The sequence below is a fragment of the Fringilla coelebs genome (assembly GCF_963513975.1).
Source record: "Fringilla coelebs genome assembly, chromosome: 15".
Taxonomy (NCBI): Eukaryota; Metazoa; Chordata; class Aves; order Passeriformes; family Fringillidae; genus Fringilla; species Fringilla coelebs.
Window position 1 is genome coordinate 1,282,342 of NC_140041.1, and position 27,319 is coordinate 1,309,660.

Consider the following 27,319-nt stretch of genomic DNA (forward strand, 5'->3'; position numbering starts at 1 on the left):
CTTCTCAGACCTGGGTACCAGAATATCCCTTTGATTCTCAAAGGTAATTGCACCTTTTAATTAGCTGGAGAAAAAAATTCCCGCAGCCTGAGATCTTGCTATATAAATTATAATTAACCCCTTGGCACTGGAAGTTGAGATTTCCTGCCCCTGAGCACAAATGCAAAACGCATTAGCAGCACTTGACATCAGGCCCCGAGCAGCCAGGGGTCAGGCTGCTACCCCAAAATCCAGCTGCACTTCCCAGCGCAGCAGGGAAATGGCAAGGAAGCCACGGGAACCCGAGGGGAAGCTCTGAATACACCATTTCAGGGGGTTTGACCTGCTTTCTTTTCAGAGCTGCAAATGTCCCAACAGGAAGGACAGCACAGAAAAAAACAAACCCAACCCCGGGGAAGAGCTGGGGGCGAGGAGTGGATTTGTGAGGCGACATGGCCGGGTGCCCCGCCGTGAGAACGGCGCTGGCGCTGCCGCCCCACACACCTCCAGCCCGAGCATTGTCTGGTGCCAGACACACTTGGCTGTGCCTGTTGTGTGCAGGGCTGGGCCACCCACTGCTGTCATTCACCAGCATCCTGCTTTTTTGTCTCCTTTTCATCGCGCTTGCTGGGGGATGAGCGTTAACTCCTCACACCGGAGGTGACCTGTGCTGAAGCGCCAGGTTGGGCAGCTGGCGGCAGGGAGTGACGGCGTGGCTGGGGGATGGGGGCTGCCCCAGCCCTCTGCACCTGGGACACTTCCCTGCCTGCTCCCCTCATCCACACTGTGACCTGGGAGGAGGCCCAGGCCTGCTGAGCACCTGGAAAGGCGCTCCAGGGTCACTGAGCAGTTTGGTTTGGAAGGGATCGTGAAGGTCGGGGAGTTCCCCCCCAAGAGCCTGCACTGAAGCTCCTGAGTCTGTGTCAGCTGGTTCCTTTGCTCCGCTGGGGTCCTGGATGGAGAAGTGGCTCCCTTCTGCACAGGTCAGGCTGCAGCTTTGTGCTGGGCTATAAAAGCCCTTGCAGAGGGTGTTGTTGGCAGGGGCTGTCCCTTGTCCCACCGCTGTGGTGTGTCCTTGGGCTCCTCTGTTCCGGAGGCACTGGCCATGAGTGTCCCAGCAGGGGCTGCTGAATTCAGGTGGTGGCAGCAAACATGGGGAGACGTCACCTTGGCAGGGTTTGAAGGTGGCTTTGTCCTCCCATGCCAAAGGTGAGGGCAGCCCAGTCCTCGGGTTTGGCACACAAATGTGGCCAGCAGGGCTGCCTAAAAATATTCAGGTCTGTGTAGGTGTGGGGTGGGCAGTTCTCTGTGCACTGCAAAGGCTGGAGGGAGATGACAGAAGGGGAGTCAGAAGGTGTCCTGGTGGGGAGGAGGGATGTGCTCGCTGGTGTGGGGTAGTCACTATTGGAAGGAGGTTTGGGTTTGTCCTCTGTCTGTCTGTCTGCAGGTCCTTGGAGAGAATTCTGTGCCAATTGCAGAGCTGATCACAGAGCTCTCCAAGCTAAGTAAGCTTTGTCGATCCCAGTTTGGATGGGTATGGGCTGCACACCTACAGCAGAAACATCCCCTGCCAATGTGGCACCTGCCACCTCCAGGGATCTTTGGACATGCAGGTCCTTGGGGCCACCCCTTCAGGGTGGGGAGAGGAGGGCAGGATGGTCCGTCCCAGGGAGGACAAGAAAGAGTTGAGAGAATTTTGGATGGAAACACAGGGCTGAGTCTGAGCTTTAAAGGTAGCCTGGGTCTCTAGATAAACTGAAATAAATAGCAAATAATTAATATAATATAATATAATATAATATAATATAATATAATATAATATAATATAATATAATATAATATAATATAATATAATATAATATAATATAATACAATACATTTTCTGCTGTTAATGCTGCTTCTCTAAACTCAGAATGCCCCCCTGCAAAAAAGCTATTGGAGATACTGCCTCTTTTCTTTCTGCCCTTTATAATGCCACAGATGAGAACTAGCTTAGTTCTCTACTTGACTTCTTTTTTACATTAAGATTTAACATGGGTTCTGCTTTTCTTAATGCAAACACTTATGGTTTGAATGCAGAATTATATTTGAGATTTTTAAAGTACCTTTATTAAAACATAAAACTAATTTTACAGTTCTGACAGGTCTTATTTAAATACGCAGTGCCAGATGCCTTTTGTCCCAAATGACTTCAGGAAAGAAAAAAAAAGACTTTTAAAACTTCTCATGCAATTAAAATGCAGTAAAATGGAAGTATATAGTCTTACATATGCTGAGGACTAGGGGTAACAGTTTAAGAGAAGTCCCGTGATAAATGTTTCCAAAAATAAATATGTGAAACCAAAGGTGTTAAAGGGAGAGTTAATGCGAAACCTGATTTTTGGAGGTTGTTGCGTTATTTCTGCTGCTCATGCCCTGAGAACAGTTTTAAGAATTGGGCTGTGTCTGTAGGGAGAAACCTCTCCAAAGGGGGTGGTGCACTTTTCTCCATGATCCTTCCGAGGATCTTCAGGGTGCAGCTGATTCCAGGTGTCCCCAGGTGCTGGAAGAAGATCAGTCCTTGCCCACGTCTTTTAACCCTTACTCCAAAATAGTCACACTCTCATATCCTCTGACCCAAGAGTGATGATTTTCTGTACTTCATTTAATAATAAGTTATTATTAAATGAATGGCAAAAAGGAGCTTCAGCAACACAAGCATTAAGAAGTCAGGTATCTTTGAAACTGTGTTTGTGACCATGTCTAAGAGCAAATCCTGCTTAAAATCTTAAAACAGAAAGGAATTTTCCCCATGTGCCAGAACATTTTCTTCTGGTAGGTTGTGCTGCTGCCTTTGCTCCTTTGGTTTTCAGAGCCACAAGAATCCCACTTAAAACACCAAAGCATCCTGCAACTTTATTTTCAGCATATTTTTCACTTGGTGAAAGAAGTGAATGTTACAACGAGTCCCTTTGAGAGAATGCATAGACACACTTCTACTCTGATCCGTAAAATTAATTATTTTAATTTCAGCTTTTACTGGTGCAGAATGAGAACCCTGCTTGGTAGAACTTAACATCTTTGTGTATGGGGCACGTCTGATAATCCTAATTAAACCTCTGCTGCAGATGCTTCCCACGTTTGTGCCGATCAGCCCCGTTTTGGAGCACTCACAGACACAGGAGCGGAGCCTAGACGGGCTGACTGCTGGAGTGTGTGAAACCATCTGGGTGTTGGGACGTGGGAGAGACTGATGTGTTTGGGACTCCTCAGAAAGAGGAGATGGTGGTGCTGACATCACTCCTACTTCATCCCTAGGGATGAGCAGCCTGCCAGCAGCTGCCTGAAGGCGGTGGGCAGTGCTGCAGGTCCCTGTGCTCTGTCCTGAGCTCCTGGGCACACGCGGAGCAGCTCTGCAGACACGAGAGCACACGGGCTGCTCATTCTCTCCTTGTTGTTATTTTTGTGTACATCAGTGTTCTTATTGGGTCCAGCTGAGACTGGGAGCAAGACAGTCAAAATACCTTCCTTGGGGTTTGTAGTAATTCTGACCCTCTGCAGGGACGGGAAGGGTTCACACTCTTTCCAGACCCGAGAGGCTCCAGCGCTTTGGATGCGTGTCAGCGAGGAGCTCAGGGCCACGTTCTGAGGTGCTTGTCTGTTGGGTTTGACTGTGTCAGTGGAAGTTCATTCAAATGCGAATGATCAAAGACATCAGGGTTTGGCCCTTTATTTTTCATTTTAGGTGCTTTTTCAAGCATAACAGATCTTCTGAACTTTTTTGAGGCTCATCCTTCAGCCTGGCAGCTTGTCAGGCAGTTTTCCTGCCTCTGTAGAAATACTGTCCACTTGAGCTGTGCTTGAAGGCAGCAGGACACCCTGGTGAGATAGAGGAATTTCTGTGCTAACATTTCTGAAAGTTTCTCTTTCCAGGCTTATTTCTTAGTCATGGCAAGTTTGCAGGTGGCAAAGTTCAGGGCAGAATTTGTTCACAGCTGTCCCCGTCCAGGCGTTTTTAAAGCACACAACCTACCCGCCTCTGCTTTCACTGAATCTCGTCTAGATAAGCTTATTCACCATCATTGGAGCAACTGCCAAAATGTTTTTAGTGTCTCTTATGGTGAATTATGTATAAAACATCTGCAAGAGGCCAAGTCTGATTCCCACTCCTTAGTCCTGTTTTCTTAGATGTACAGAAGGGTGCAAATGGCTCCATGTTAGAATGACAGTATTTTGCATTCATTTCTCACATGGCTAAGGGATGACCAGCCTCTGGGTAGTACCAGCTTGGGCCAGTAATATGGTACTTATAGCTCCGGGGGGGGGGGGGGTGTTTTTGTGAGTGTTTGTTTTGTTTTGTTTTTCACAGAATTACAGATTCAGGGATTTACTGAAGTTTTATTTAAGTTAGACAAAAATCTCTTAGACTTACCTTGGTATTTATTCTGGTCTGATTCTGGTCTTATATCTGTTGAACTCTCAATTTTCATATGTGTAGGCTAATAAAAGACCTCAAATTAGCACATTTTCATTTAAGCTTCTTGTGAGATGTGGTGACTAGAGTGAGTTTGTAGGAACTATGTTTGGAAGCTTTCTCATCCTATAGGAGCCCAGCAGTCCGGGGAAGAGGACTTGTATGTTTTAGAACCTCCTTTTTACATTGATAGTGCCATTCTGGCATAAACAACACATCTCTACAGGGTGGGGAGGCAGGATCTGCCTGAGATGGTCCCTGAGATGCTTGGGGAGCACCAGCTCAGCATCATCTCCCGGGTGTGTTGTGTTAGCCAATGCTGAAGTGGTAGGGAAATTTTTTGGGTGGGTATCCCTACAGGTAAGAGCTCTGTAATGGTCCAGCCAGGTTGCACAGGGCTTAGAGCAAACCTGGTCCAGTGGAAGGTGCCCCTGCCCAGGGGGTTGGGACTGGCTGAGCTTGAGAATCTCTTCCAACCCAAATACTATGTGATTTCATGTTTCTAGGAATGGTGTGTCAGGCTTAAACAGGAAGTGATGTTAAATAGTGGAGAATGATACCAAAGAGCCGGAGAGCGATGCTGTCTGTGCCGACCATCCCGGGCCGTGCACGCCGGGCTGACTGCAGCACTGCGTGTCCCGCCGGCGCAGCTGCCCGGGCTGGGCACTCGGGCCGGTGTGCTTGGCACCGGCACGGGATTCCTGCGTGTCCTGGCCCCGAGCGCTGCAGGCGAGCCCGGGGAGCGCCGAGGGGCGGCTCGGAGCGCTGGATGTGGGACAGGAGCGTCCCGGGTGTGAGCGAGGCGGGGCGGCGGGAGCGGGGCCAAAGCTGCGCCCGGAGCCCCGAGCTGCCGGGGGAGCTGCGGAGGGGAAGGGGGGATGCCGGGATCCTGCAGCTCTCCCCTGGGGCAGAGGGTGGGCAGTGGGCAGCACACATCCCTCGGGGGAAGCTGTCCCCAAAGCCTGTCCCGGGCTGCGCTCCCACCCTGCAGCCCTGTAGGGTCTTTATCAGCACTCGAGGGACTTCCGATGTGTGTGAAGTCCTTTGTGTGGAAGTATTTACAAGATCGGGTCGCTGTAGTGGAAATGCCTTTGAGGTCTTTGCTGCATTATAGATTTTCTTCAGATGTCTCCCATGCAAATATTTAACCTGTCTGGTTCCTGAGAGCTCCTGAGGCGGTTCTGCGGGTGGCAGGTTGTGTCTGCAGCCCGTCCTTTGTTCACACAGAGCCCTCGCTCCCGCTTCCCTTCCCACCCCAGGACGGGAACACCTGCTGGCACTCGGTGTGCCTGTGTGTTGATGCCCTGAGGACCTCACACCCCAAAAAGTCTTTGTCCCCAGGTGCAACAGTTAGGGTGCTGACCGAGTGAAAGTTACGGCGTTTAAAGGAAATGCTCATTTAGAGTAGCAGCATCTTTCAAACCCTGGGTCAGGACTGGGAGCAGCCTCTGTGCTGACGCCGAGCACTTCCCCGGCTCGTGCAGCACCCCTGGAACACGGTGCCTTAAAACAGACAATATCTGGAGCCTGGGCCTCAGAGCTGCTCTTAGTCTTCTTCCCCATGAACATAGCTTTTAATAATTTGATGTGCATTTGCTGTGCTCAGGAGAGACAGGATGAGCTCAGGGCAGTGGTATGCGGGTCAGAGCACCAGCCTCGCTAATTGGGGTGGTTACTCCTAATTTGCACCTGAACATTTGAGAAGGGAGCTGGGTTCTGTGGATTATAACTATTAAATACCATTCAGTTTGCAGGACTATAAAAGTGTGCAGACAAAACCTAGGGATGCAGCCTGGATTCCCTCACTGGGCCACAGCCTGCAGGCTTCATTAGACCCTCCAGACTTTACCTAATTTTGGTGTTATTCCCTCATCATTACATCATGACTGTGGAGACAGGGTCATTCTCTCCTGTGTTGTGGTCTTGAAAGGGATTCATGTGGTTTTGGTAGGGGTAGGCACTGTTTGAAAAGATTTCAACTATTTTAAGCACTGTTGCTCATGCTGGGAGTCTCAGGAGAAGATCCAGTCTCAGCAGAGTGGATTTTGCTCTCCCGTCAGATGTGATCTATACACTGTGAACGATGGGAATGTCCTGGCTCTCAGCACCAGGGAAACAAACTGGGAAAGCTGCCCTCCATCCCAGGTGCTGTGCTCCCAGCCTCAGTGCATCCTCTTCATTAGCTGGAAATGCTTTCAAGTCTGAGAATGGTTCCCCTGACTTTTCAGAAAAAGAAGTGCAACCAAAGCAACAAAATCTTTGTCCCCTCTGAGGTCCTTTTCCCCAGTGCAAGGTGCCTGTGGACGGTGTAAGCAGCTGTGTTCCTTCTCCCTGTGGCTCCCTTTGCAGGGGTTTCTCCTGAAAAAAACATAAACCTGAAGTATCCTGTCCTCCTGCACCCTTCTTGTGTTTTCCCCTTTATCTCTTTCTTTATCTGGACCTGAGGATTTTGTGATCGGTACTTGTAAACCTTACACTTCTCAGGTCCCCTCTTTCTCCTCTCTTTCCCTGTGCTTTTCTGGCTCCTGTCCTCCCACTCCCAGGAAATATCTGAGAGATAATTTGGCATATTTTCTGCCACCTTCACATTTCTCCCTGACTTCATGTTTTCTTAGCTGGTAGATAGCTTTTCAACATATATATATATAAAAAATATATGTAATCCTTTTCACCTAGACTTGTGAGGAATTCCAGTCTCTTCCAGTGGGAGTTTTCAGGAAGGTTTAGGTTAAATGGGCCAATAAGGCAAAACATGTAGCAGGAGATCTCACCCTCTAAAGACATCTTTTCTCTTTTGCTCTTTATTTTATTCCCCTGGAAAATATATCAGAATATCTAGCTGTCAAAGAATTTAAACAATAACACGTGATCTGAAGATTGGAGCACAGGGCCTTTGAAAATAAAGATTGTAATCTCTGTGTGGTGTGTCCAGGGACAGATGGGGCTGGAAGTCAGGGGTGCTGAGCAGCAGAGTGCTGTGGGGCATGGTGGCACTCATTTCACCTGAACTCTCCTGTGCATTCTCTGGGATCTTCCCTGGCATTTCCATTGTGCCATGGCATACCTATCACAGGACAGGACAGCCTTCAAGTCCAGTTTGAATTAATGTCAAATGTGTTGGTGGTGGCTGAGCTTTTCTCCTGCTGCGTGTGAGTGGAGGGGAGACATGAGCAGCCCCTTGAGCTGGGTCAGCCTCCACCCCCTAGGAACTCTGGTTGTGTCTTCAGGGCTGGGATTCATCCCAGAGGATTTTGGATGTGCTGTTGAAGGTGCCTGTCCCCGCTCCTGAGAGAACTTAGGGAGATGCCTGTTGCACAAAGAAGCATCAGCTGTCAGGGGGGCTGCAGACCCCGGGGTTATAACCCACCCTAGAGCTGCACTGATCTCTCTTGTAGAAAAGAGGGTCAGGGATCCCTAGAAATAAGATGTTTCCTACATCTTAACACTCAGATTTTGCAGAAGTGGGAAAGCTCTGTGAGGCCTTGGCCTGTCCTAGGGCAGCTCAGGTCACGGCAGGTATCAGACATCCCCTGCTGAACCTCCTGGCCTCTGTTCCCCCTCCTCAGCACGGGCTGCAGGGTGGTCCCTGGGCGTTTGGGCTGTCTCTCAGGGCCCTGGCACGGATGCTGCTGTTTTGCCAGCACAAATGTCTCACTGGGTGCCTGCTTATCCCCTGTTGCTCGGGCTGTGCCGTGGCACTTGCCTGGGAGGGATCTCAGGCTGCTGTAACCTCTGCAGCCCACAGGAAAGGTGACTTCCATCTAGTTCTAAATTATGACATTATTTTATTAGATCTTTAAACTTTAGTTAAATTTTTTATTTAAAAAGGGGGAGGAAGGTATCATATTTTAATTAGTAGCGGTGCCAAAGGAGTCCTAGATTAATTATTTGAAATCACTCCATCCAGATGGATTTAATTTTCACAGCAGGGAACCGGCATCTTTTTAAGGTGATATTTTTCAAATTAAAATCAGCTTGGATATTAGTCATACTGGCTGCAGAGGGAGGGGGTGGGGAGCAGGAGCCAGCGTGCCCCGTGTTTGTCCATCTGAGCTGGGGCTGCCACGGGGACCTGCGTCAGAGGGGTGGGAGCTGCCGCCTGTCCCGCGGGACCAGGCTCTCCTGCTGCAGGGTTTTGTCGGTGTTAGCTCCTCCTTTGGCCGGCCAGAGCCTGGATCTGATGCTCAGAGTCACTCTCAGCAGCTTTTTGCTCTCAGGCTGGAGTGGGCAGGGAATGCCTCGCGGCTCAGCGGGAGCTGCGCTCTCCTGCTCTGGCCCGTGTGGAGCCCTCGGCTGACCCTGTGCTGGCTGGCCCCACAGCAGGGCTGGTGCCCGGCTGGTTTGGCCACTGCACATCTGTGGGCAGCTCCTCGGTGCTCTGGGTGTCGGGCACGGCTCCTGGACCAGGCTTTGCTGGCTCCACACCCCCTTCGCTCATGTGCTGGCTGCTGGACTCCCGCTCTGAGGCTGGCCTCCATCCTCTGCTCGTGTGAGCAGAAGCCCTTTCAGAGTCACCTCTGGAAAGGCAGACAGTCCCACCTTTGCTGTTCCCCTCTCTGTTAATGCTGCATTGCACCTGAGCAGCTCCCTGAGCTTCCTGGGGCAGTGGGCACTCACCGTGCTCTGGTGCTGCCCTGGAGGAGCCGGCCTTGGCCCTGTGCCATCACCCCCTCCCGGCTGGCTCACCCTGACATCCTTCCTTTGAGGGGTTATTTCTGGTCACAGAAGTGACCCTTCCTCACAGAAATGGTCACAGGGTGGATACTGCCCTGGCAGGTGAGGGGACAGCACCCAGTTGTTGCTTCAGGCTGCTCTCCATCACAGGTACCTAAACCCATGAGGCGTTTCTGAAAAACTTCCATACATATCCATATCTGTGCATGGTTGCAAGTAATATCCTGCTGTAATACAGACATTATCCCGCTTGCTGTCAGAAAGAAGTTATAATTTAAATATCCCCCGTGATAACAGATTTAACAAATAGATCTAAATAAATGTAAGCAGCTAGTAACTGGAAACCCCTGAACTTACAGATGTGACTGAGCTGTGAGGGGAAAATTGTTTAGGGCCCTTGTGAGTTAAAGGTTTGTGATATTTGCACTGCTGCAGAAGCCAAAAGCTGACTTTACAAGTGGGAAAAATATTAATGTGTTTAAATGAAACAAACTCCTATTTCTATCCCCATGGTAAATCCTTACAATGAACATATTTGCTCTTAGAGGGCTTTAAAGTTTGAAATATGAATGCCAAAAAGAATGTGACTTTTTGCAGCACAGATCAAACATTCTCCAGAGTTTGGCAAAAGCTGTATTTCTACAGTGGGGCTCAGCACTCACAGGCATGAGTATTTCCAGAGCAGGAGCGTGGAGCTGCACTTGCTGACACTCACACATTCTTGCATTGTGTTTCAACCATGTCTCCTTTCTCCTCCTCCATGTCAGAGATGGATCTGAACCAAAATGTCCAGTCTGCCTCTTCCTGCCTCTCTGGGGAAATTCCTGGAATCCGAATCTTGAGCATGACTGGAATTTGTGTTTAGATTAGAGGTGGAATAAAAGGCTGGATTTGGATCTGTCTGGGTTTTTGAGATGATGATGATGATGGCATGCTGCTTGTCTGGGTGGCAGCCTGGCCCCTTCTGCAGGTATAGCTGTGGCAGAGCAGGGGGTTTATGGAGATGCAGCAGAAATCTGTCCTCTACCCTGGCTTCTGCTGCCAACCAGCTCTGGCATACCTAGCAAGGCACTGACATTGGCCTCATTTCTCCCAGCTAGAGCCGGAGACCTCAGTCTGGACAGCCAGAAAGAAATCTGGGGCCTCCTGGATGCACAACAAGGCATGGAGGACATGTGCAGGGTGGGTGTGCATCGGACAGAACAAGCAGTGCCAAATTTCTCCCTGCTAGCTGTTGTGGTGACCTTCAGGAGGTCACTGCAATATTTTGCTCTGGAGCGTGTGGCTGAACCACTTCTGTGCAGTGTTTGAAGGCTGCTGGCTGTGGGGAAAGGATTTTCTTTCTCGTCATGCTAATCTTCCATCTTCATGAGAATAAAATCCATGCTCTTACCCTCCAGTGACCCTCCTGCAGCGTGAAGGAGGGCGTTGTCATCTGAACAGGCTGCCTAGGGCAGTGGTGGATCACCATCCCTGGGGGTGTTTAAATGCCGTGCAGATGTGACACCTGGGGACAGGGTGTAGTGGTGGCCACAACAGTGCTGGAGGAACAGTTTTGGACTTGATGATCTCAGAGGTTTTTTCCAACATAAGCAATTCTCTGGTTCTATTAACACTGAGCTGATGTTGCTGGTGGTAGTGGGGTTGGTGTGACAGGTGGAGCCCGCACGTGCGTTGGTTATTCTGTGGTAAACCAGCTTTAAATGCAGGGAGTGCATTGATCTGTGTGGGAGTGAGGGGAGAGGTGTCAGTCCTGCCCCGGGCCGTGAGCTGTGCCCTGCAGAGTGCCCGGGCAGGGTGTGGTTCAGCTGGCACTGGGACAGGGCTCTGGGCAGCTCTGCACCCTGTGCCTTTATGGGACCACACTGGTAAAGGCTTTCTTTTCTTCTTCCTTTCCAAGCCCAGCTTCTAGTGGAAACAGACACTTTTGGAAGTCAAGTCCGGATCAAAGGGAAGGAGACAGATTTCTACCTTTGCATGAACAGGAAAGGCAAGCTAGTGGGGAAGGTAAGTGTTTCCCATTCATTCATCTGTAACCCGAGTTCACCTTGAGCCGCCTCCTCAAGGCTGTACTGATGTGTTTGAGCCTTGTCCATCAGCCTCGGATGCGGAGCAGGACGGGGGATGTGGGCTTTGCAGGGCAGCTCTTGCTCTCCCCGGGGCTCTCCTGAGCTCCCCCAGGCTGCCAAAGGAGCCCTGCAGCCTCCCAGGGCTCTCCAGTGCTGCTGCAGGTGTGCACGGGGTCGTGCCTCATGTGAGATGTCACCTCTGCATCCCAGGGCAATGGCCACCTCCACAGCACCCTCCTCACCTGATCATTCTTTGGGGGGACATTTAAATATGAATTTCCCCCAGAATTCCTTTTGGGAAGAATCCAGAGTAGAAGGGCAAGCAGAGCACTGTGCTGTCGTTCGTGCTGGGCAGCAGAAAGCTCCTTCCTGCCAGCAGGAGCCAGGGACTGGCATGGCACAGCCAGGGCTGGAATCTGAACATTGGGGGATGCATGTAACAAATTACAGTCTGTTCCCCTCTTCAGCCCAACTTGTGTGCTGAAGTAGTATTTTTGTAATTCACACAGTCCTTCTTTATTGCTGGAAAAGCTGAGGCTTGCTAACCAGGCAGAGGCTTGTGCAAAGCTGAAGTGCCACCAAAAAATAAATGTCAAATAGAATATTCCAGCTTTCAAACCTCAGCTGCACTCACTTTGCACCGCCAGGAGTTCAAATCCAGCATCTTTGTGTCTGTGAAAAAGGGAAGCAGAATTTTGTTTTTAGTCAAGGCAGTGAAAGCCATATTCCCAAACAGAATCCAGAAACCAAATGGCTCTGATGAAAAATTATTTACTGTTGTGGTCCCAGGAGTGCCGCCTGTGGGACACTGCCTTCCCTGGAGGACCCATCCCTCTTCCACTTGTGCTTCCCTGGGGTTGGGATGCTCTGTGGAGGCTAAGCCCAGGTTATTTGCTGCTAGCCAGGACCCCGTGCCTGAGCTGCTTTGGAGCTACCTGCCGAGGCAGGAGGCATCCAGGGCACTGCTTAAAATCAGGGAGAAATGGAAATCAGCACTCTGGGAGGGCTGCAGCAAAGCAGCCAATTGTCTCTGCTTCCTGCACTTGTGTTGCCACCCTGCATGAGACCCCATTGTTTGGTCTTGGACAGGGAAATGATTTTAACTGGTTTTAAACCATGTTGGATGCTTTTGAAGGTTGCATTGGACACAAACCTATTTTAGATTTTTCTGTGTGTTAATTTTCCATCCTTTAAATGTGATCATAGCATTTTCCCCATATTCTGAGCATTTTCCCCAGAAATGTTGCAAGGATAACGTTGCTAATGTTTATGAGGTGCTGATACCAGTCACGGAGATCTTAGAAGCACTCAGGTGGGGTAAACTAAGCACAAAATCTTAGAAAAATCCTTTTTCTTCAGCAGACCTTGCCCCAGGTGGGTCAGCAGTGGCACAGGGCAGCCCACAGCCTTTCCTGTTCTGAGTGGAGTGTCCAGCAGCATCCTGGCAAACTCAGCATCAGTTTTTCCAAACATACCATACATTTGTATGGAGTGTATATTTAAGGCTCATCCCTTGATTTGGCCCACTGGCACTGAGGCAGGACACTTGTTTCACTTGTCACTTTTCAGGCAGGGTAAACCTCCCCCCCTGCCCCCCCCACCATGTGCTTTTCATGGTGTTAAGCTGGCAAATGTTTTGTTACAAAGAATAAATAAGTCTGTTCTTCTAAATCCTGCTGCCCTCCCAGCCCAGCCTGTGACAAGTTCCCAGAGCAGCCGAGCTGGGCCGGAGGGAACTCAGCCCTGGGCAGGAAAATGTTCCAGACGTGTTGCCCACATTAACAGCTCCTCACGAGCAACAAAAGAAAACAATAGCATGTCTTCTTGATACCAAAGAGTGTGGTTTTAATTAGTGTCAGGGTTTCAGCTCTCTTTGTGGCAAGAGTTTGAGGGAATGCTTTTTAGCCTGAATGCTCTAAACAGCCAGTAAACCCCAAGGAAAACATGAGATAAAAGTTACGCCTGGGCTTATACAAATATTTAAGTTCAGTCTGGGGGTGGAGGGGAATGAAGCCCACGAAGGGATTGTTCCATGGTTGTCCTCCCATGTTCGTTTGGCAGGAGAGGAGCCATGGGACCAGCCCGGGCCTTTCCTCTGCTCGTTTCCTGTTGCCTTGCGCTGCAGAATCCCCAACCAGACCAGCACATGCCATCTGGCTTTGTTCTCCTCCTCGCTCAGCAGTTTTGGATCCCCCCCAGTCGAAAACCTGCTTTGAATTTAGCCCCTTTTGTGTCCCATAATCACCTCCAAAGAGGGCCACGGTCAGTTTGTTGTTCTCAGCTGGAACTGGTGATGAACACAAGAGCTCCAGAGGTGGACAGGGCTTTCCCCACCTTACAGGGAAGCAGATTAACCCCCCAGGGGTAAGAAGAGCAGCCTTTGTGTCCTTATTTCTGATGATTGCACCTCCACCAGAGTTTCCCAGCAGAGCCCTCTGACGGAGCCTGCTCAGGAGCCCCAAACCTTGGGGGTTTTGCCTCTCTCAGGTGCTGCTGTGTCTGTTCACAGGCAGCAGTGACCAAAGGGCTCAGAGCTGTTTGGGGAGGCTCCTGACTCAACAGCAGCTGCTGTGGTCACTGGCACTCCATCATGCTTTGGAAAACGAGACAGGGGATGTGTTGTACAGCAGTGACTTCTCTGTTACAGGTGAGCAGCACCTGGGGAAAATAAACCAGAGTGTGTTTTTTGTGGATTCTTGGTGTTGTTTTGAAGAAGGCCCAAGAAACATTTCATTTTATTTCTTTTTACTTCTGCCCATCTGTTTCTTTGACCGTGGTTTTTTGGAGCTACATAAAAATTGTAGGTCCTGAGTTTTCTGGTCTTCCTGAGGTTTTCAGTGGACCACTGAACTTTATAAAATTATAAAATCACAGAATTTTTTGTGTTGGAAAGGACCTTAAACTCATCCTGTTCTACCCCCTGCCATGGCAGGGACACCTTCCACTGTCCCAGGCTGCTCCAAGGCCCAGTGTCCAGCCTGGCCTGGGACACTGCCAGCCACAGCTGCTCTGGGCACCCTGTGCAGTGCCCTCAAAGTAAAGAGTTTCTTCTTTATATCTGGTATAAATTTATCTTCTTTAATTAAAGCCATTACTCCCTGTTCTACTGCCACAGGTCCTGCTGAAAGGTTTGTCCCCATCTTTCTTTCACCTTTTTTAAATACTGATAGGCTGCAATAAGTTCTTCCTAGGGCCCTCTCTTCTCCAGGCTTTATGGTGGAATCACACTACAAAGAGAGAGATGAAAATACGAAAATTCAGAACAAGAATGCCAGCTGCTTTTCTGAGAAACTTTTTTGTCTTTAAAAGAATTATTAAACCTGTTTATTTATATCAGGCTTCTCACAAACACAGGGGGAAGAGGACTCAAAGGTGAAGTTCTTCTTCCAAGGAGAGGTACAATGTGACTTGTCCACTCTTGACAAGTCATCTAGAACACAACAACTCTGAATATTGGCAGTAATTCAGTGTTAGAGGCAAAGAGGAGCTGATGGTCTCTTTGGAGGAGTTCTTGAGCTTCTAACTAGTTTTCCTGGGGAGTCCTTCTGTGGTTTCTCTCTCTGCCTCAGCTTCTCTTATCTCATGCATTGAGATGAGGCCATTTGTGTTTGCTGAAGGCTGGCAAGGCTAAGTCCCTGAAGTCTCCCAGAGCGAGGGGCAGGTGGCTCTTACCTGAGCTGAGCTCCAGCTGCTCTTGTTGAGCCTGTCCTTACAGCACATCCAGCTCCCTAGAACTGCAGGGTGCTGCAGAGATTGCCTTTCCCTGCCCTGTCCCATTCCCTGGCTGGAGAGCATTTGCAGTCAGGGGTCTGTGTGAAGCTGAACCATCAAAGGATCACCAGAGCCTGCCTTTCTTTTGGGCACAGCCAGGGTGGGTGGCTGCTGCATGGGGAGCAGAGCAGAGCATCTCCTGAGCCCAGCACTGTCTCCAGGGAGGTTCCCTGACATCCCCCTGTGGCATGAGGCAGTCTGGTCAATGTTGGGGCTCAGGCTGCAGCTGGTATCTGTGGGGAGGGTACTTCACACTCTCACCTTCTTTCAAAGATCCTCAGTGATCTGGTGCCCACACACTCTCAAAATCATGGTAGTATTGGGGCATATAGGGGCATTATTTTTGTAAAAGCATTTTAATGAGTTTGATTTTATTCCTCCATTCTCTGAGCTGAATGGGAGCAGAGGGGAAAAGCTGTTTGGTGAAGGGTTGGAAGCTGTGGGCAGCTGGGTGGCTGAGGCAGAGCTCCAGACAGGTGACAGATCATTTGGGTGCCTCTTGGGGATATGTCCCCTGACACCATGTCTGCAGCACTGGGGCCCTCCCAGCGCTCCAACGAGCAGCACTGAGCTTTGGTCCCCGGGCACAGCCCAGCTCCTGAACAAAAGCTGTGCCAGCCAAAGCCTGACTGTGCCAGGGCTGTGTCATTGCTACAGGGCACAGGAGGTGGCACGGCCGGGCTGGCCACCAGTGCCTCTCTCAGCACTGACCAGCACCGCTGTGCTGGTGCCACTCGCCGCAGAGACCTGCCTCTCAGACACAGCATTTTTGTTGGTGTGATAACTGCTTTCCAAGCCAATATATTTCTTAATGTTACCAGAAAGTTGCTAATACCATATGGCAAGGCTCTCTGTATTTTTGCAGGACAACAAACAAATTGTTGCTAGATGCCAGACTGCTCTGGCAGAGCTTTATCACTGATGCCTGCCAGCAGTAGCCTTTAGGGGATAGTAATAATTTGGACTTGTTTACATTACAGCTTTAAAATAGGGGTTTTCTTGAGGCATGTGTGTGTTTAGTCAGGAAAGTTGGCTAAAAAAACTCTTGACAGCATCAAAGACTGAAGGTGCCCACCGTGGCCTGTCAATGTGCTCTTGGCCTCTGAAACTCCCCTGGCCCCATGGGAGGAGTAGCTGTGGAGGCTTCAGCAGGAGCCTCCCTTTGTAGGGAAGGAGACTCACCTAGGTGGGAGACACCAGGGGATCCTCCAAAGCCTTTCTGCTGTACCTGGAGCAGGTTTTTATCGGTTGGCTTTGGTTGAGAGTGAGGTTAAGCTTTCTTGAAAAGCTGTCTTTGAAAAGCTGCTGGTGGAGAACCAGTCCCTCATTGCAGGCCTGGGGGCTGAGGTGAGGACACTCCAGGATGAGCCCCGAGCCTGGTGCCCTCCACATGCCCCAGTCCTGTGTGACATTTGGGTGCCAGTGCTGCCTGCTGTGCCAGGGCCATCCTGGCAGCCAGGGGTGCTGCAAAGGTGCCAGGAGGTGTGTGGAGAAGGCACGGGCACCCTGGGGTTGCAGTTTGGAACTCTGGTGCAGTACATGAGGTGTTTGCCCTCCTCAGCTTGTATATTTAAAACCACACCTAACTGCATCTTGGATTTGGGGCAGAACTCTTAAGTTTCACTGGAGTTTGATGCTTATCCAGAACTTTTGCAGGAGTTGCACAGTTTTCGGGTTGCTTGAAAGGGGCTTGTAAAACCTAACAATTTTGAATGCTGAATTTGCAACATAAACATGAGCAGGATTGGTAGGGTGTCAGGTTTTATAGCACGTGTTTTGTGGATCTCTCTGTGACATGCTCAGGCATAAAACATTCCAACTTGGCATCTAAGGCGAAAGCAGAACTTGACATGGCTTTCGCTGGGTCTCGTTCAGATCTTGTTTGGAACTGCAGTCTGGTCTTCGCTCTCATGTGAGATTTTTTTTTTTTTTAGTTTAAGTCATCCAAATAAACACATGGACTGGATCCTGAAGCCAAGCAGCTTTGGACATTGCCATACTTTGGACAGGGAGATCTGATCCGGCAGGATTGCAAAGGTCTCAAAAGCAATGAGATGACAAAACCACTTTTATTTTGGTTGGGCCATCAGAATCTTCTGCATTTACCTGATCAGGCTTTTTTCCCTGCAACCTGTGGAAAAATTTTTGAATTGTTTTTCTGAAAATTTAGAAGCTGAGATTCTCATGAAATTAAAAGTGGAAGTGGAAGCTAAATCACCCTCCTCCATTCTAGACCCCAAACATCATTGGGAAGCTGGAGATGAGCTGCAGGAAGGGACCTGGGGATCCTGGTCCATGGCCAGTTGAACATGAGTCAGCAGTGCCCTGGAGCCAGGGGGGACATCCCTGTCCTGGGGACAGCAGGCCTGCCCAGGGAGGGATTGTCCAGCTGTGCTGTGGGCTGGGACAGCCTCACCCCCAGTGCTGGGGCAGTTTTGGGCACCAAAATATGTGAAAGTCACCTTTTATCTATATGTGAACATCTCCAGTTAACTTAAGCTTCTCAGCACAGTGTTTGCTCTGAAATAAAGCAAATGGTCCTTTTATTAAAAAAAAAAAAAATCTTCCTAGTATTATTTTTATGGTAAGGGTTCACAGGTACTCTGCTGAGGATGTGAGCATTGTATGTCCTGGCTGTGACAGGGCACCAGAGAGCTGTGTAACACATCTACAGGTTTTCTGTGTTTTCTCTTTAGGGAATGTCATGTTTCCTTTGGATGTTTCTAAGTAGCCCCAGTTCTCTCAGACTAAGCTTTGCAAAGTCAAGGTTCACTTGCAGCCCAAGCTTGTAAGCTTGACCTCTGAATCTTTTCCTTATCCCATGGCTGGAAGGTGTCCATCCCCTTCCAGGAAAGAAAACCATCTTCTTGAAAGCTGTGTGATAATTTAATTTAATCCTTGCTGTCTTCAGGAAGCAAGTGTCACCATAAAGCTGCTGACCTCCTGTCCCCTGTTTTGTGGTGGCTGCAGCTGTGTGTCCTGTTGGACTATTTCAGTTCCCTAAGGTTTAATGTTAATTAAAATTACTGATGGGGATCCCTGAGCCCTGGTCATGCCTTGTCTTGTCTGGGTGAGAGGGTGTGCTGCTGAATGCATCTTGTGCTGACAGTTATCAAGTTGGATTTAATTGCTTTCCTCACAGCATTTCATCTCCTAAGTGCAATTTTTTGTTGGTCTTGAGCATCTCTTAAGCTGAGGGTGATGTTCCTTCTATGCACTACTTAGCAAATACACTGATGTATTTCACTGCAAGAAGGAAGGAAGCAGTGCAGTCTTGTCTCTCTCAAATGGGTGCAGCTGAGATCATGTTCAGGGGACTCCTGCTCCTCAAGGACTGTTTCTCCTTGGCTTGCAGTTTGGTTTTGGAGAGGAGGTGAGAAAACATGCTAATTTTGCAGTGGAGAATAAAACCTGTGCTCTAACAGTAGCAAAATAGAGTCTATTTGATATGACATTACAGAACTATATTTAAGGTCCAAGAAAAGTAGATCCTGCTTAAATACATTTTTGTTCTTGAGATCCTCTTGTCTTTTGGGTACCCAAAGATACGAAGCTTTCCCAAGGGAGGACAAGTCTCAAGCCTTGCATTTGTTGTATAGGGATGGAAGTTGGTCACTCACAGGCTGGAACAAATCAAGATGATAATTTTTTATGGATGGCACTTGATTTGATGATGGATTTCTCTCTTTTCTTAGTAATATAACTTGACATGAAGAGAACTAATGCCATCCTGCATACAAACAATCACCTTTCTGGTTCTAAATTCCCCCCATTAAAGCTTGCTCCGGGGAAAGTGGTGTCACTACTGGAATCTTGGCTGGATGAGATTGCATTTGTTTGAAATGATAACTTACAGTAGGTGTGCATGTTTGTTAAATGTGAACAAATCTGGGACATAGACAACTTGCTGTGAGGTCAGCAACTGTTCTAGTCTTCTTATCCTGCTCCACTCATCATCTACACATGGGTTTTAAACCAATTTTTAAGAAAGTGTTTCCTGTAGTGGCACAACTCTCTGTATCACAGAATCACTGAGGTTGGAAAAGCCCTCCCAGACCTCTGAGTCCAAGCTGTGCCCAGTGCCCACCTTGTCCCCAGCCCAGAGCACTGCGTGCCACCTCCAGGCCTTCCTTTGATACCTCCAGGGCTGGGGACTCTACCTCCATGGGCAGCCCCTCATGTTTAACAAATTCCACCTGATGTCCAGCCTGAATCTCCCCCACACCTGAGTCTCTGTCCTCTCATCCTGTCACTTGTTCCCAGGGAGAAGAGTGACCCCCACCTTGCTACAATTATGTATTGAATTGAAGCCTACATGAAATATGCTGCTGCTCTTAGATGGCTTTTATAGAAAGTTCAGGACTGGCCTGTGGAGGCTGGAAATGACTGCTGGAAAAGAGCCCCCAGCAAAGCCCAGCAGAGCCCTTCAGCAGCAGGTTGTGCTTTGTACGGAGGGGTAAAAACACCTTCCTATCCCTTAGCACGTGCAGCAACCCAGCTTCCATGGAACTGGACCTGGTGGGTGCAGATAATGGGAGATGCCATAGATCTGCTGAGATATCACATCTGAAACCTGCCTGGGCATTCAGACCTCCTGAGGAGCAACAGCTTCCTGCTCCAGGGAACCTGCAGTTTTGACTTAAGTTTCCTAAATTTTCTCTTGGTTTTATACAGTTAATTGTAAAAGCAGTTGATATTTTTCCTCATTAAGTACATGCAGCTCTCTGAGATGCAGTTAGGAATGTCTGTCAAGCAAATGTGCATCTTTCCAGGTGAAGCCACCTGGTTTGCCCTAATTCATGTTGTGGCCACCCTGCTGCAGTGTTGGCAGGAGCCGTGGCAGTGACGGAAGGAGCAGGTGAGGAGGCCTGTCCTGGTGTAACCCCAGCCGTGCTGGTCCAGCCCACAGAGACTCCTTTAATCTGTGTCCTCCTGTTTATCCTGTGACAGAGAGCTCTCCCAGGGCACTGTGAGGATTACTGAACTTAGTTAGAAAAGGGAAATTTTGGAATGGAAGGTGGAAGGAAAGAAAAATTTTAAATTGTTCTCTTCCTTCCTCGGTTCCTGCAGCTAGTGCCTGGCACAGACAGGCACAGGGCTCTGCCAAGCCTGCATGTCCTGACCCACACATGCAGGACCGTGCCCTTTCTGCCTGTTTTCGGGAGGGATGGGGTGTTCCCAGCACATGGGGGCAGTTGGGGGCAAACATGGGCAGGGCTGCTTTGGAACAGGGCCTCAGGAGGGAGATGTGCCCTCCACGGAGCATCTCCTCCGCGCGGTTTTGTGTTACTTCCCTGCCTCGTGAGTGCACTTAGATGTCCTGTATACATAATTAACCTCTCTGCTGTGCTGGCAGACACTTTTATTGAACTGCCCATCATGACTCCTAAGTATTTTCCTTGGAGGATTGTGCAGGTTCAGAGGGCAGAGAGCTGGAGGAAACGTGCATGAGGCTGAGTGACTCTTGGCAGTTATGGATGCAGCTTCCCTGATTTACAGCCTGCTCTAGGAGCAGGAATGTGCATTTGGGTCAAGAGGTGTCTCTGTGGTCAGGATGCCTTGTCATAAATCCAAGATGCTGAGCATCAGGATGCTGCTGATGGATCTGTCCCAATAATGCCCATAAAGTGCAGGGGATGGCTGAGCACTCCGGCTCACTGCCGTGAGCAAGCAGGTTCTGCCACCCCAGAGCTCTGGGCTCCGGCAGGGCTTTGCTCACCTCCCCATCGTGTTTTCTGACCTGCCTTTAGAAGGTTGTCTGTGTGTGTGTTTGTGTGTGTGTGAAGGGGGAGAAGGGCAGTGCTAAAAGCTGTGCCGTTAACGCAGCTCCTGTATTGCCTCCTTCCACCTGGGGTTTTCCAAGCCATGTGGAGTGAGTCTACAGGAGGCTCCGAGCATTGGCCCTCTGGCTTTGAGCTTAGCTTGTGCAAAACTGCAGAGAAGGAACTTTCTGAACGCCTCACGTCTCTGGGCACTGCTGGGGGAGCAGCTCTGGAGCTGCCAGGGGTTATCAGTGGTGTTTGGGGCACCAGCCCTGGGTCCTCAGCTGGGCATCCTTCAGGAGCAGCTCACGGGAGTGCTGAGCCGTGCTGCTCCTGGAAACCCAAGCCTTCCCTGCTGTCACTGCTGTGAAATTTAGGAGACAGGGCGGGATTTCATCTGTGTAATGCAATGGGTGAATCTAACGGTGTCAGTGTCCGAGGGAATTTCAGCAGCCCTTTGAAATGATTGCTGAGCTCAGTGGGTGTGCCTCACACCTGAGGGTAGCATAAAAACCAGCACGGTGGGGTGCCAGGGCTTGGGAACCCCTTCTGTCTGTCTGTCCGTCCGTCTGTGGAGGGGGAGAGAAGGATGGGTGCAGGAAGGGTCCCTTTTTAGCGGTTTTCCTTGAAAAAGCCTGTGTGCGTGCACCTCTTGCAAACCTTTTGCTTGAGTGGTAGCTTTCCCTGCTCCAGGATTTTTGGGAGGCGGGGGCTTGCTTCCCTCGCAGAGGGAGATGCTCTCCATTGTACGGAGGGCTGCTGTCACCAGTTTGACTTTGAGCCTGGGGGCTGAGCTGGCAAAAAGGTGATAATTAAACAGAGACTCAGCCTCCTCTCCCTTAGAGTGCTGAGACTCTCTGTGCCCTGTGCCAAGCCGGCATTTCTGGGATGTCACGGACGTGTTTGGTGGTGTTTGGGGCTTTTTGTTCTTTGCAGCACATTACCAGTCGCTCACCCAGAGAGCTCCTAATTACTGCAGCGCTCGAGGAGGGGAAGTGTTTTAACCTAAGCTTAGCTAACAACAGCTTAATTTGTGCCCCGATCTTTGCACACAGAGAAACTTTTCCGTCCTGGAGGCTTCTCTCCCCGCTCCTCGCTGTTACCTGAGCTGCTGCCGCGAGCTCATTGTTGCTGTGAAAGCCGAGGGAAGTTTGGATTTCCCGGTGCCCACTGCGCCAGATTTGTGAAGCGTAAATGAGAAAAGCTGCCCTGGGCTGGGTGTGCCATAAAGAGCCGCTCAGGTGGCTCGGCGGGCCGGCTGCGGGGGGGCGGGGGCGGCTGCTGCACCTGCTGATGCCTTGGCTCGGGCTGGTGGCACAGAGCGGCCGCGAATTCCCCCTGAGCTGCAAGCTGTTCGTGGCAGGAATGCCTCGCTCCGAGGAGCGCTCCTGCTACGACAACAAAGAGCTCTTTGATCCTTTCCATTTGGAGAACTTAAAACGAGAAAGCCAAACTACAATAAGACCAAGTTGGGTCATAAAAAGGAGAGCAGGAGCACCAAAGCGCTCCAGAGTGTAATTGTAGAAGCAGCAAATGCTTTGGCACTTAATTCTGCTTTAGTGTCAGTTCAACATGTTTCACGTTTAAGACTGGAGAGCCCCTCGCCAAATGCTCTGCACAAACAATCGGGGGCCGCTGCTCGGTGAGCCCCGTGTGCTCGGCCCCTCGGCCCGGCTGCGCTCAGCCGCGCGGGCTGGAGCCGGCTCACGGTGCCGAAACTCTCCTCGAACGCCTTGCTGTGGGGTGAGCCCGGGCTGCTGCTGCTCTAACCCTGCTCTGTAAAAACTCTGGCACCACTCAGGTCCCTGCCTGGGCTGGGCACTGATCCGCTGCCAGCGGGGCTGCTCTCCATCTTGTTCCAGGAGATGCTCTGCCGGAGCCGACCCGTGGTGCTGCTCAGGCTGGGCTTTCCCTCGCTCTGCACACACCTGGGCTGCGCCCCAGAGCTTCCCCTGCAAGGTGGCGTTTAGATCAGGCATTTCATAAGGCATTTATCAGAAATTTGGCTAACAGATACCACGTCTTCCCAAAGTTCTTGGGCTGTGTTTAAACAAAAACATGCTCTGAATGATTTCTCTGCAAAGAGCTGACCTGCGAGGTGGCATGGCCTTGTTGCATGGCCAGGGAGCAGCCCCTGGGCCAACACCAACAATTTGGTCTCTGACTTGCAGAGAGCCTTTGCAGGAGCAGGGTTGTGCCTCTGCTGTGTCCTGCTCTGAGCAGGGAGCGTGGCTGGAGCTGCTGCCAGTGGGATGGTGAGGCCAAAAGGCAGGAGCACAAAAGTGGGGCACATGAGGGACACAGGAAGCCCTCATTCCCGCTGTGGAGGGGACAGGGATGTGGGGCTGGGTGGGAGACTTCCTCTGTCCTGTGGCCAGGCCATTACACTGGACCAGACAGCCCCTGTGCAGCTCTGAGGCTTTCAAGAATTTCTGTATTGTCAAGAATCAGTTGAAAACACAAAGCTCCTGTTTTGGAGGGTGAGTGCTGTGCAGAGCACATCCCTGCCAGCGCAGTGTGTATGAAATGTGCCTTGGCAGCAGCTCCCAGTTGCGTTGGTGACAGAGGGTGCAGCCCTGGGTCGGTTGCACCAGGAGCTCCTGGAGAAGGGTGAGCCTGTGGTTGGAGCAGGGCGTGAGGCTTGGCCAAAGCTGTCTCCCTTTTCTCTTTCACCCCCCTCTCTTTGGAGGAGTGAGGGGATGGCTGACAGACCCAAGGAGTGTTTTGCTATGGCTTAAGTAGGGAACTGATTAAATTTTAAATGTTGGGCACCTGATGTTTAAAAATTACTAAAAACCCTCACAAATTGATTTTCCCCCTAATAGGTTCTTCAGTTCTTCATGGTGTAGGTAACTTGTGTGAATGATTTATCCGGTTGGGGATCATAAAAGAAACTGTAAAATTATCTTGTCAGTATTTGAAAATAATTTGTGTGTCTGTGACGTGTCTTAGCACATACAGGAATGCTCTGTTTGGGGAAGTGAGGTCCTTATCCTGATTTATCTCTAGGTACTTGTAAATGCTGCTGTAATTTCATGTTATCAAACCATTTAGCTCTTCCTCTTCCAGAACGAAGTTATTTTATCTCATGCACCTTGTTTACTTCAAATTAGCCCTGAGGTTGGCCTGAAGTTGCACCTTGTTATTCCTCCACCTCCTGTCTCCGTCTTAGGCTCTGTCGGCAAATTTGAAGGTATAAGTAAATACTTTTTTGTTATTAATAGAATAAGTTCCCCCCTCCTACACACATGTTTTCTTTTCATTCCAGTCTTCATTTTCCGTGAAAAACTGACATTGCAGTAGAAGCAGAACCCTCCCAAATTGCATGAAAAACCCTTAATTCTCCTAGCAACAAGGTCAGGGCTCAAATCCAGTCCCTTCCCACGAGCATGGGGGGAGCAACCCTTCCAATTACCTGCGGTATGGATCCGGTCGGTTCACAGGCACCTGGGTTTGGGTGGATTTGAATCCCAGCCATGGTATTGTTTAAAAATTCTCTACTCACTGGGGAAGGGTTTGTAGTAGGCTGGGCCCTGAGAAACCTGGAGCTGGTTTTATGGCTTCCCATTGAAATCTGGTGGAACCCTGTGGTGTTGACTGATTTGCCCCTTTGCCACTCATGTGGCTTTGATCAAACCCAGGACTTGGAGAATGACACCCCCAGGAACTGGAATCACTGAGCTTTGCCCAGTTCTGCTGTTCATTAAAGCGTTTGTGAGCTTCCAGTTGTGGATAGTAAATGAGGACCTTTGTGCCTATCCTGGACGGAGACTGCTGGTCCTAAGGCAGAGCCCCTGTGCAGGCCCTGGATTAGCAGAACTGTTGGAAGAGTTGCCAGAACTCACCCTCTTAATGAGACCTTCCCTGGTGCCGAAAACCTTGAGGCAGGAGGGTGCGGTGCTGACTTCAGGGCAAGCATCACCTTCTGTCACGCAGATGGAACCAAAGCTCTGCTAAAGGCATGCAGTCCTGGAGGAATGGCTGGCCCTGGGGACTGGTGATGACCAGCCATGCTGGCTTTCCTCTGTTGCTGCCTCCAGCCTGGGTCATGGTGCCTGATGGTTCCCCTGTCATGGGTGTTCGGGGCTCCGGGGTGCTGGGAAGCCTGTGCAGCATGGCCCGGAGGGGTTCCCTCCTGTTCCCTGATCCCCTGCCCTTCCCACAAACTGCAGCAAACTCCCCAGGGATTATGCAGCACATTTCAGGGTGGCTGCCCTGGAAGGACAGGCTGAGCTGTCCTTGGGGAAGGGATGGTGACCTTGGGGAAGGGATGGTGCAGGGTTAGGCTCCTCACCCCAGCCTCGTGCCCAGAGGAGCCCCTAAGCAGAGCCAGGGCTGGGGGCTGAGCAGCTGGCGCTGCTGCGGCTTCCCTGCCCCCCAGGATATGATGGGTAAAGACTGAGAGGGTCTGACAGTGTTTAGTTTGGGTCGGCAGGGTTTCATAGTAGTATAGGTAGGTCTGCAGTTCCAAAAAACTCATCTGATATCAGTGGGAAGCTGAAGTGGGCTATGATGGAAATCCTTCCTTTGACTTTGCTGAGCTTTAAATGAAGTCCTGTGCGATGGTTTATATCTACTTGTCCTGTATCTACTCCTGAACATGTTCTAATACACAAATCATGTGACATTCTAGGGTATAGCACCAATAACTCAGCAATTAAAGGTCAAAATGTTTTCTGGCAGAAGGTTATGGGTGGGAAGAATTTCCTTTGTGCTCAAGGACTTGAAGATGCAGTTGTGTGATGCTGTCACTCCCTCCAGTACTGCCTGTGCTGGGTGAGAGTCCTGAATGCAGAGATCCTTCTTCTGCCATGTTCAAAGCCCAGTTCTGGATCTAGTAGGATCTCCAGGCTGAGCTGAGCCCAGTTTGGCTTCAGGGCTCTCCAGGGTCCCGGGGACCCCCAGTGGCTTCAGCACCCCTGGAGCACCATGTGTGGTCCATCTGCCAGGGGCTGCCCTGGGATCACATGGGGGAGAGTTTTCAAATTGCTGTGGAGGCTTAGACTGAAGCTTGTCATAATTTTAGTGGGATTTAGGTAGTTGTGGGTGAAAGCCCATGAAGTATTTCAGGAGTGAGGGGTAGAAGGAGAAATGCTGTTTTTTGGGCCATGTGAGATTCTGGGGTTTGGTTTTTTCTGACTAAGTATGTTGTTTCCCTGGCATGAATTCAATTCATCCTCTCTCCCTAAGGGAAAAAAGCAAAGCTGGATGTCTTGCTTTGCTTGCAGTTGAAGGCGCTGGACTGGATAAACTTAAGTGTTGTCTTTGAAAAATTTTTCTCCCCTTGGATAAGAGCATTTAAAAAAAAGAAATTATGACCTCACGCTTTCATGCTTAAAAAAAAAAAAAGATTTTAGCTGATGCTTGTTATGGCTCTTATTAAGAATGTTTGAACCAAAAAAGAGGTCCAGATGTGATGATTTTATTTATGCCAAATTGGGTTTTGGTCATTGAGCTTGCATTTGGATTATTTATTTTTTCTTTTTTTTTTTTTTTCCTTTTTCAGCCTGATGGCACCAGTAAGGAGTGTGTCTTCATTGAAAAAGTCTTAGAAAACAACTACACGGCACTGATGTCTGCAAAATATTCAGGCTGGTATGTTGGATTCACCAAAAAAGGGAGGCCACGGAAAGGGCCCAAGACCCGGGAAAACCAGCAGGATGTACACTTTATGAAGAGATACCCAAAGGGGCAAATGGAAATACAGAAACCTTTCAAGTACACAACAGTCACCAAGAGGACTAAGAGAATACGACCCACCAACCCCAGCTAAAAACAGACAAAAATAGTGTCACAATAAGAAACCACAAAAAGAAAAAAAAAAAACTGCACCAGAGGAATATTTTTACATTAAAAATAAGGAAGAAGCTCTATTTTTGTACATTGTGTTTAAAAAAAATAAAAATAAAAAAAATTAATAAAAGACTAGATGGCAAATGCTGGGGAAAGCTGTTCGGGATTTATTGTGACTTGAAAAATGAAATTAACTGCTCTATTTAAATTGACTTCTCGTTGTTGATGACACACAGGTGCTTCTTTTGCTTTTTTTGGAAAGGACAACTTCTCAAGCATATCCCCAGAGGGAAAAAAAAAAAATTAAAAATAAATAAATAAAACCAAAGAAAACCAAAGTTCCTTCCCAAAGTTACTGAGACCCTGCCCTGCCAAGTGCCGGTTGCAGTAATCTATTTATTGCCTGCTGCCCGCCGGCCAGGACAGGCGGCGGCTGCAGGGACGAGCCCGTGGAGCTCTCGGCGCACCGACCCTCTAACCCTCCTGACGACATTGGGAGTCACGGCTGCGTGATCCTGCATCCCGCTCACTTCTGGAGAATGCTGCTAACTACATTCAAGTGACTACAAGATGACCTAGTACACCAATGATAAGGGAATATTTTAAAACCAGCTATATTATATATATTATATATATATAAGCTATTTATTTCATCTCTCTGTATATTGCAGTTCCATGAACCAAGTATTACTGCCTCAACAATTAAAAAAATTATTTAAAACATATGTACATTTTTTTTTTGCTGTTCACACTTCTTTCCCCTCCCTGAGTAGTGGTTTTTAAATGCATATTTATCCTTTATGTGAGGCCAGCAGGAA

At 49.4% G+C, this 27,319-nt stretch overlaps 1 protein-coding gene across 1 annotated transcript in view; it reads left to right on the top strand.

The window, feature by feature from the left end:
* The window catches only part of FGF18 (fibroblast growth factor 18), a gene marked incomplete at its 5' end in the record, with an annotated part of 64,344 nt that extends 37,292 nt beyond the window's left edge, over positions 1–27,052 (top strand). Inside the window, 2 exons of the mRNA XM_084215659.1 lie at positions 11,007–11,113; positions 26,215–27,052. Coding sequence (XP_084071785.1) covers positions 11,007–11,113; positions 26,215–26,481 — 374 coding nt within the window. The 3' untranslated portion in view covers positions 26,482–27,052. The remainder of the gene's footprint in view (positions 1–11,006; positions 11,114–26,214) is intronic.
* Positions 27,053–27,319: the final 267 nt, after the last annotated feature.